A 10,875-nucleotide genomic window follows, 5' to 3' on the forward strand; every position below is an offset into this window, starting at 1 on the left:
ACATGCTATGGTGTGATTCACTTTGGTGAACTAGACATTTTATCTTCTAAACAAAGTAGGCTACACTGCCACCCTGCATCCTCCATGTGAAACACCCTGGGATTTGCAACAGAATAAACAGAAGAGGAGCGAAGTCAACTGCTAAAGCCAAAAGTTAAAGCTTTCCCCCCAAAATGCTGTGATGTTGTAGCTTTCTAAATTATTGTAAAATGTAGGCAGAGTGTACAGAGTAGGCTATGGGTCCTTGAGCTACCAATTTGGCAATTTGACAAAAAAAACCCAAAAAAAGTCTAGCTGGCCTTTTCAACAAATTGAAATTATGCATTTTCACTTATTGTTTCAGATGTAAGGTCTACTGACAATGTCCAAATGTCTAATAGTTTAGCCTATTTACTTATTTAGTTATTAGAGCTGTGGTGGCTAAGCACTGATGGCATTTTATCTTATAGCCTACTTTATATTTACAGTATTTAGAGAAACATAGGCCTACTAATTTGTTGCACATTAAAGACCTTATCAGCATACTAGGTGAATAGGCCTAGTTGCCGATCCAAGGTTGTGGCATAAGGCATGAAAGGGGGTACTATTTGTTCAAAGTTTTTAGTCTTTTATAAAAGATTTTAGCTGATAGTGACTCTCCAGATTTGGTTAAAATGCAGGAAATTGCATCTAAGAAATACATTTTTTTCTGGGGGAGGACCCCCAGACCCCGCGCTAAAAAATACACAAAAAATATTTATTTTCTATATTTACTGCCTACCCTACCATACCCCTCACTGCACGTTACTGTGAGCATGTGGGAGGAGAGGGGCTTGAGTTAGGCATGGCATGGTATGGCATGGGTGGTAAAGTGGAGGAGAAGCATCATGGTTTGGAGTGGGGCTGGCACTGTAAGAAATGCCAATAGTCTCATGCCTCACCCACTGTCAGAGAGAAGGCAAACAAATTAAGATTGTTTAGGGGCTTCCGACAGCCAACAACTTAGTGTCATTGCATCGTGATTAAGAGAGATTTCGAGAGCTTCGGATTAGTTGACATAGTGACACCAAACATTGGCGGACTGACCTCTGGTCTGTCAGGGTGGTGACATTTTCTAGCGGAAGACATGGAATCATAAGGAGAAGTTAGTAATGATATTTGACTGCAGTGCTCACACACACACACACACACACACACACACACACACACACACACACACACACACACACACACACACACACACACACACACACACACAGGGTTGCCAATACTCAGTGAAAAGAATACGGGACACTTATTTGTGGTTGGGGTCTGGGGGTCCTCCCCCATAACATTTTGTATTTCTTAGATGTAATCTCCTGCATTTTATCGTCCCGTGTCCCGTTTCAGCTCAATATGGAACCTGTAGTGTACTTTTATTTCCAAATAAAGGACGATTACATATTTCAAGGGACAGTTGGTAACCCTAACACAAACACATTGATTTCTCATTGCTTTTCTTTATTTTGTTAAAATTGTAAAATTAATTATAGATGTCTCATGTCTTACATTGTATAATATTATGTATAACAAATTGATTCATGGTCATTACATTTTTCACTATCAGAGCTGTTCTTGTTCAGGTATACATCACTACAGTGATTAACCTCCACAGTGCCAAACAGTGAAACCTGTGGTCAGGGAAGTTGACAAGGGGGAACAAAGCGGTAAGTTGTCCCGGGCCCAGGGGGAATTGGGGCCCATAATTGGGTCCTCATTACATTTAATGTATTCGGTGGGGGGGCATTTCAGAGGACTTTGTCCTAGGCTCAACCAAAGCTGTCAGCAGCTCTGCCTGTGGTAATACCAACCCTCCTGAAGCCTCTCAGGTACAGTACGTCATGTTGCTAATGGTATTAAAAGCTGTGTCCCTGCCCACCAGTGTCCTGTGACTTCTCACCCCACCCCACCCCACCCCCCTGCTCACGGGACGTCACGTTGGCCTGTCCCTGCATTACCTCTTCTCTTCTCACCACGTCTGCACGTCTCACCTCTGAAAACTTTCTCTTGCTTGAGCCCTCTAGTGGTTACTTGGAGACATGGATAGCCTACATTGGTCAAATTTCTGAGTGAGTGGTCCTAATTTCCTATCATAGAGGACAGGGCAGGCTATTAACACAAGTAAACAATGAATGACAATCCAGGGTAGATAATGTTTCTTGGGTTAAATGGGGGCGTTATTTTTTTTTTTGATCAACTGTTTATTGCTTTAAATGGGGGGGGAGTAGACGGTTACATTCATAACAACCTCTGGTGCATATAGGCCTACAGTAGTCATACGGTAGTCCATATAGTCCCTTCAGTCCATATAAACCTTTCAGACCATCATTTCAGTCCAAGGGTCTGCTGCAAGGGTATTTACAGGAAAAAAAAGACAAAAAGAAATAAAAAGCACTCAGCTAAGAAGAGGAAAGAAGAAGAAGAAGAAAGAGAGAGCAAAAAATACACAAAAAACATGCATCACTTACACCTAAACTCACTGAAGGTGAGCTCGACCGTTTAATTCTTGAAAAATGGGGGCTTTATTGTCATCTTGTTCTTTATTGTATTCACTGTGTGTGTGTGTGTGTGTGTGTGTGTGTGTGTGTGTGTGTGTGTGTGTGTGTGTGTGTGTGTGTGTGTGTGTGTGTGTGTGTGTGTGTGTGAGTGTGAGTGTGAGTGTGAGTGTGAGAGAGAGAGAGAGAGAGAGAGAGAGAGAGAGAGAGAGAGAGAGATTAGTTTTAGTCTGATGAAACACATTGATCTGTCTGTGCAATGATTTTACACTTTGACAAGGCCCCTAAAGTGTAGGCTACAACTCGTCTGATCAGGCTACTTGGTGGTGGGTGGGTGGATCAAAGTCAAAGTAGCCTAAGTGCAATATTGCCCAAACATTAAAACTGTTTGGTCCTGTGGACTTATTTTAAATTTGCAAAACGTTGTTACTGATCTCACAATTTCATGATGAGCCAAACGAGGCCTCAATTAGAGAACAAAATGCATGGTGATTGAGTTGATAAATATCTCCCTGGAGTTTTTGGAACTTAATAGGCTAACTATCTGGCATGGCCACGATAGCATAATTGCAAATTATGAATCCCCGGATCGAATGCCACATAAACTTCATGGCAAAATACAAAAGTGGCTGACAGTAGCCTACCTACAGTTTAGATCTAGAAACATTAATACTCACTGGCTTGAGAACTTCATAGTGAAATGAATTAGGCACTCACACACTCGATGGCATCACGGGTTTGTTCCATTTGTTGTGAACATGAATATTAAAAACAATGTGTAAGGTGCAATTTTATTCCAACAATGATACAAGCAATGTTCTCTTTGCCTGGCATACTGCCATCACCTCCTCCACAGCGCGTTGCCAACTGCGCAAGCGCGTGTAAGCACAAACTAGGAAGTGGATTTCTTCATGAGGGCTGCGACTGGACTGGTTCGAGTGTTTACCAAAGGAGGCAGATGTTTCTACCACAGGTCTGTGGTTTCTAAATGGATCCAGAGTAAGGTCATCTCTCTGGGATGTCATGATACTGTTTGAGAGTAGGCTTTTTAAAGGTTTAGCATTTCTAGCTGTTTTTGTCGTAGTATTAGGTGTCGTCTTACAGCATCTGGAAAATTCTGCATCTATTGACGTCTCAAAGTAAGTAGATCTTCATCGAGTAGATGTTACTTATAGTTATCATCAGTGACGTCTATTATAGATGTCAGTGGTTATCATAGCCTACAAATTATACACCTATCCTTTTCGCGTATACGCTTATTCATAAACAAATTATGTCAGTAGCCTGCATTTCCGTCTCTCCCTTGCGGACTAGGCAGATAACATGAGTGAGCCACAACCTTCATTCTCTAAAACGACGTCTCTAAGAAATAGGAAAGAAAGTAATATTTTAATTCAGCTGAGTCATGATGTCAATGCACCTGCTTTGATGGGCGGCAGCTGCAGCCGCACCTCATGTTGTGTGTCAAACATGATTGACGGGAGCAGGGCCGCTGACAGCTTGGCCTGGCCTAGGACAAAGTCATCTGAAAGGGCCCGCTGCCCAATCGATAGAATGTAATGGGGACCCAATTCTGGGGCCCCTCTCTCCCTGGGCCCGGGACAAAAGTCCACTTGCAAATGGCTAATTTGACTCTCTAATAGTAGGCTACTAACAAATATTGATGAATTACATCAGTTTTTTTTGTCAACAGCATGGACCTAAAAGCATCAGAAGAGGCCTTCAGGGAACAGAATAAAAGCTGCTTCATTCTCGGTGGCACTGGAGAAACTGGGAAAGCCCTGCTAAAAGAAATTGTAGATCGCAAACTGTTCTCCAGAATCACACTAATTGGCAGACGGCAAATCACCTTTGAAGACAAAGCCTTCGAGAATGTGGTAAGGTAAAAGCTTTATTCATATCGTCAAGTGCAGAGGTTAAAGTTCAAAATACCAGCCTGATATCTTAACCATGTTCTCATATCTCCCCTTCCAGGTTCAGGAGGTTGTTGACTTTGAAAAGTTGGATGATTATGCTGCGACGTTCCAAGGCCATGATGTGGGGTATTGTTGCTTAGGAACTACTAAAGCCAAAGCTGGGACGGTGAGCTTACTTTGCATGACTTCAAAAGGTTTAGGAACAATCTAAGAGTAATAACCTGGTCAGAAATCATAATGGTGGTTAGTGAGTTGGTTGTTTAATCCTGAAGGAGTAGGAATAATATGGGTAGTTCTCTGCACCCTCATTCATGGATGACGTGCCCTGTAAGTTGCTTTGTATGAAATGAAATGAAATGAAATAAAATAATATCCTTGGTGCTTAATTTCAGGAAGGCTTCATTCGGGTAGACCACGACTATGTTCTGAAGTCAGCAGAGCTGGCTAAGGCAGGAGGCTGCTCCCATTTCAATCTTGAATCGTCAAAAGGAGCCGACAAAACCAGCAGCTTCCTGTACCTCAAAGTCAAGGTCAGTTCCACATGACGTGCAAAATACTGTATCAGGCATTTCACATGAAGTCAGACACTTTGGGGCCCGACTAACACAGATTTCAATTAAACTTGCTGTGCCTTTTTAGTGACAAGGTAGAACCCCAGAACTGCATTTTCATAAATCTGGTACTTACCAACATTAAGAGAGAAACTGAGAAAGAAAGTCTTAAGAGGGTAGAACAATATATATATTTATCCTTGATCATGTCAGTCAATGTGCAATGTGTGTATTGATATAGGGTGGTTTCTAATATTTTTTCTCCAAGGGACAAATTATGTAGAGCAAGTGAGGCTGCAGGCCAAACCAATGCGCCAATCCAATGACAAACAAGTTAGATGTCTGGACAGAGAACAGATGTTCTCTGTTCCATTTTCCCTTCTTCAATGTCTGTTATGAGACTATTGGAATAAGATCGAACTCGATCGAAAATGCTTTGGAGAGATATGCCCCACTGAAGTTTTAGTGATCGAAAACCACACACATTTATGTTTTCATTTGTCCTGAACTCATGGCGGGCCAAATGTCATGGCCGGGCCGGATTTGGCCTGCGGGTCTTTGTTTAGAGACCAAGGATATAGGGTCATATGAAACCACCCTGTCTTTTGTCTATGGTCATGGTCTTTTGAGAGATCATTGATTTAATCCTGGTCTCTGATGTTAAATTGCGGCGTCATTTGGTCTTCAATCAAAGTCTTTATACGTAGTTGATGATGATGATGTGTGTTTGTTCTTATTGCTTTAAAAAATAATATTTCCATTTTTTGGTTTACAGGGACAGGTGGAGGCAGATATTGAGCAGCTTGGCTTTGACCGCTATTCTGTCTACCGACCTGCGTATGTTTTCATTTTACCCCATCAATCAATTCACTGTATCGCTACGAGTCATTTAAAGAGGTTATGAAACGAAAACAAACGGTCATTCCCATTAAAGCCTTGTTTTTTCTGATAGCATCGATGAGACTTTGAACCCAATCATCCTGGAGGAACTTGTGAAAATGGCAACTCAAAGTGTGAATTCTGTGAAATTTGGTTTGACTAATGAGCTGGGCTGTGACGTCAAAGAGGAAAGTCCCTGGTTTGCTAGTATGGCGATCTGAGAAAACAACACACATTTGATGGACCCACATCTTATAAAGGAACCAAAATTCTTATACAAACATCAGCGTGTCGAAAAACCGCACATCCAACCTCATGAGAAAAAAAAAACAGCAGCACAAATCTATTTCAGAGGCACTGATACATCTGCAGAAAGTGACATGTCTGACAGGCGAAGTGACGATTGTTGACATAGCCTGACAGTTCGTTTTGTTTATGGTTACGGTTGCTAAGGGCGCTTTGCCAAAGATGATGTGGCGTGTTTATTTGTTGACAAATGGGGGGCATTTTGATTCAATTACGCGATATAGTGTGATTGAAATGCATGTACATGCAAAAATATCATCAACTACAGAAAAAACTGAGGTATTAGGCTGTTGGAAAAACACCCTAGATAGCCCTCAACATATTTTTAGCGTTTATCATTATTATTCTTTTTTGTGCTCAAAGTCACAGGCGTTGCGTGTCCCTCAGCTTGACTCTGAGGACGAGGTGTGTCCAAACGTCAACCACACGTGCACCACAATACTAAAAACAAACAATCAAACGCTTCAAAGTAGGCCTACGCTATATGTATCTCCGTTTATTCGCTAAGCAGTAGCCCAGTCTGTGAGTTGGCTGTCCTCGACCGAGAGCACCACGGAGGCTGAAGCGCGGATATCCTCCCAAAACCAATTTATTGACCAGTTGAATGGCAATCAACAAAAAGTGCATATCCCGAGAGCATTCGCATCGGTTTGGCATGTAATGTGCATTACCCTTTCCTGAAAACAACATACAAAGCAGATGGACAAGGTAAAACGAGTAGCCTAAAGCAAAGCAGTGCACTCACCTGTCTTCGTGCCCTAGCAGTTACAGGGGCCGTTTCAGTCTGCACGCCAGCGATGTCAATTCACCTTTGGCTAAGGCCCGCCCTAAAGTGCTTTTTGACCAATCACAGCGCAGCAAAAGGACGACCTCGGACAAACCTCGGACAGTTTTGACAGCGCTCCATTGAACTCAATGCTGAAATCGCATGTTTTCAAGTAGTTAGCGAGATACGGTCGTATTATTATTAAAATATGATTGGAAATTGTGCCTGGGGTATTTGTGACAAAGGTGCAAGTTTCCCCGCGATGTAACAGGTGGCAATCGCTTTCTAAAACCTAAAACCGGACTAATATAATATTACTAGCAGCTGGATAGTCTGACTTGAAGGGTCTCGGCAGCCTCACACTCGACTAGAAAGCACACGGATCAAAAACATACTTTGTTGTGTGCTCCGATCATGCCACCATCTCATTCGTGTCACTTTTCAGTAAGGTTGTAAGCAAACCACGAACCTGTTTCAGAGTAGGATTTGGGATTTCTGACTTAATTAATGAAGAAACACCGCTAGCAAAGTTAACTGTCTATCGGTCACGGCAGGAGTGTTTTGACTAGCAGCTGATGGACGTGATTTTGTTAAGCTACTGAAGACGCCAAACGTTAATGTTACACATTGCTGTGGTAGCTTTGAAGATCACATTGTGTGATTTCGTTTTCGTCTAGCAAGTTTGAGTCAGGGCTCAAAAGATATGCGAGCTCAGCTTACCATGGTGCTGGTTACAATGCCTATCAATACCCATGTGAGAAGAGCCCATAACAGCTGATGCATCGCATGACCGTTCAGAAAATAAATTGGCCTACTTATATTCACAATACTATGAATAGCGTTTTTTATTTATTAGGAGTGAATAACTGCTGCGATTTGCAGTCACTGCATAAATCACGTTGATATCTCCGCATTGAAAGTTTATCTGTCCGACCTAGCAACTGTAACTAAAGAGGGCGGGGCTTAGCCAAAGGCGAATTGTTGGAACTGCTTGAGGCAATAGCATTCTCTTCAGTCCAACCATGCCCGCGATCTCCACATTTGTGGTGAAGCACGAGGGGTGGAAATGTGCCGAGCACAACAGTGACCACGAGCTTGCTTCAAAACCACGCCGGTGCCTGCGTACGAATTGGATCCACAGAGCCCTTGTTTTAGCCTTCTCCTTGTCGGCCACAGTTCCATCATTCTTCACAGAATGGAACTTGTGCAAAGATATTCCTTCTGTCAAGTAGCCATTTTTGCAGCTGGCACCGTTCAGTCCTCCAGCAACACAGTGCTTGACACTGCGCTTTGTTTTGGTACTAGCTGCCATTGATCTGAACAAGGTGGAATGAGGTGAACTTTCCCCTTCTATGTCAAGCATATCATTTGCATAAAATTTGCATGTCGTGAAAAAAAGTAAACATAACACTTTTTGGGAACGTTTTAACATGACTTTCAAGACAAAATATCACCCAGACAATATCCCATTTTATTCACAAGGCTTAGAACTTTCATAATCTGTCCTGGAAATGGTCAAATTCCTTTACTTTGTTTTCGTTTCATAAACCCTTTAATCATGTAACATGTTTGCTCTATACATGTATTGTGATATTCTTTAATATGATCTATACTTTGTGTGAGGCTATTTTAAAGGTAAACATTGATTGAAGCAAGAACTATTCTAATGCTCCACATTTGGCAAATTCTGTTGTACTGTATGTTTATGCATTTAACCAAGACCAACAGCATCATTCACACCCACACGTTACTCTACTTCATTGGGTTCAAATGAATAACCTTGTGTGTGAGTGACCGATCTTTAATTTGCATCATTCCCACCCACAGTGTGCTGATGGTGGACAGGGAGGAGAGCCGTCCAGGAGAGTGGATGGCCAGGAAGTTCCTGGGTGCCTTCTCCGCCGTGTTCCCCACTGCCATGTCCATCCCCATTCGCTCCGTAGCCAGAGCCATGCTGGCCGCCACCGTCATCCCCTCAGACAAGAAGGTGGAGATCCTGGAGAACAAGGCCTGCTATGACCTGGGGAAGATGGGGGAGAACTGAGGGTTTTATTTTTTTAAATGTGTGGGTCTGAAAATGGATGATTTTATATATTCTAATCTGTATGCACTTATTTACAGTTGAGGACGATTTTATTAGCCCCCCTCCTGAAATTAGACATCTCTCTTGATTTCTCAGTGAGAATAACCATTATTATCAGTTCCTGATAATTTCAGGAGGGGGGCTAATAAAATCGTCCTCAACTGTAACTGAAAAGGGAACGCTACTGTCTATGTGGTTTTTGTACCGTTTTAAAATTTGGAGATAATCGACATGTCCTTGATATGGAAAGACAAGGCTCAGAATTTCTTACTGTAATGTATAGATTTACTTGCCTCAATAAAACATAAAAAAAATCTTAAAATTGGAGGACAATGGTTTGAACGGCCAAACTTGCTCTTGCTCACACTTGCTCAAATATCTGTTTATTTCCCCATGGTCAGAACATTGCTGCGAATATGAACTGTGTTAATAATGTTACCTCATGGAATGTACAATTGCTACGTTTACATGAGGCATTTCATTTGGAATTAACTGACTTTAATTATGAATAAAGCTTAATTCCGCTTTGAAAACGTGTAAACATGTAAACACCTCTCAATTCGGAATTAAAGGAAAGATTAAAGTAAACTTGATGGAACTATTTAATTCTGAATTACTAATTCGGGATTAAAATCATCATGTAAACATAGTGATTGTCTGACTACCATGACCAGAAGGGAACATGGTGAATACAGTGCTCTGCCAATGCCAAACAGCCATTTATTCTTACAGTGTGTGGGAGATTATTGCATTTGGCATTTCATCTGACGGCCTTTGTTGTGGTCCCTCCCTGTTGTTTAATCCTGCAAACATACCAAAAATATTAACAAAAGGGTAAAACATTTATGTACACATAAAATAAAAATGTACATGGCAGCTTCACATTTGATAACACACGTTCTTTGTACCGTATGACTTCATTTTTTCCAATAAAGCTTTTGTGACGACCATATGGAAATGTCTGCGGATGATTCATGTTTATTATTTATTTACTATTAAAAGTATTTTCTATCAGATGTCCCACCAGAAAATCTGTGATGTTTATTTTTCTAACTGTCTCATCATCATCCTTATGTCCAAACTTGGGGCCCAACTCTTGGACAGTTTTTTTTTGGCTGCGTAATAGTATTGATTGGAGACCAATGCTGCATATATTTTTCTGAATAAAATATTGTTTATCCACTGCATAGCCTACTGCACATGAGTTGACATCACAACCAACCAGAGGTTTGTAGCAGACCAGTTTGGTTGGTGGTAAAGCTCAGTGCTACACACATAGGGAGTAGATTCCAATATGCACACTCCCGTCCTCCCCGCTCACTTGCCTCCCAGCTCACTTGCCTGCTTGTGACTTCATGATGATGTCACTGACGACAGAAAATTAATTCAATATCTTGCAAAAGCACAATTCTAATGTAACTTTCTCATTTGCAATTGGGATGGTGAATGAAAAACAGTCCTCCAAAAGTTGTGGCTAGGCTTATAGCTGGGAAACTTTGTTTTCTCCACGGAGGTTGGGCCAGGAAGCGGGGCGAGGCCATAAGCACAAGTGGGGGACAGGAGTCCGCATATTGGAATGCACTCATACAAGTCAAACTAGCTCCTCAATTCTTTCCTCCATTGCTTATGGCCTCTTGGTTTGGTGTCACCCATGGTAGAAGGCAGAACACCTTCTGGGGGATAATGGAGATATTGAATAATCCTTCAAACATCAGTGATGCCCAGGCCACAAGCAACATGAGAGGACCTGAGGAACCAGTTTGACTCACCCTTACTGCCCATGACAACCTGTCACGAAGGCCTGTCATGTTTTATGTGTAATGATTTGAATAGCAGTCAAGCAACCTGCATGACCAACATG

General features: G+C 41.8%; 1 protein-coding gene across 2 annotated transcripts; it reads left to right on the top strand.

The window, feature by feature from the left end:
* The first annotated feature begins 3,387 nt into the window (after window positions 1-3,387).
* Window positions 3,388-9,966, top strand: htatip2 (HIV-1 Tat interactive protein 2). Of its 2 annotated transcripts, none has more exons than XM_063187883.1 (6): window positions 3,388-3,486; window positions 4,207-4,390; window positions 4,488-4,595; window positions 4,822-4,959; window positions 5,756-5,817; window positions 8,759-9,966. In XM_063187883.1, exons 1-6 carry the CDS (start codon window positions 3,425-3,427, stop codon window positions 8,973-8,975), a joined length of 771 nt encoding a protein of 256 aa, XP_063043953.1. In that variant the 5' UTR covers window positions 3,388-3,424; the 3' UTR covers window positions 8,976-9,966. The 2 variants fall into 2 exon arrangements, with proteins under 2 accessions (XP_063043953.1, XP_063043952.1); XM_063187882.1 differs by having other exon boundaries at window positions 3,398-3,652.
* Window positions 9,967-10,875: the final 909 nt, after the last annotated feature.

This window comes from Engraulis encrasicolus, chromosome 22, assembly GCF_034702125.1.
Source record: "Engraulis encrasicolus isolate BLACKSEA-1 chromosome 22, IST_EnEncr_1.0, whole genome shotgun sequence".
NCBI classification, from domain to species: domain Eukaryota; kingdom Metazoa; phylum Chordata; class Actinopteri; order Clupeiformes; family Engraulidae; genus Engraulis; species Engraulis encrasicolus.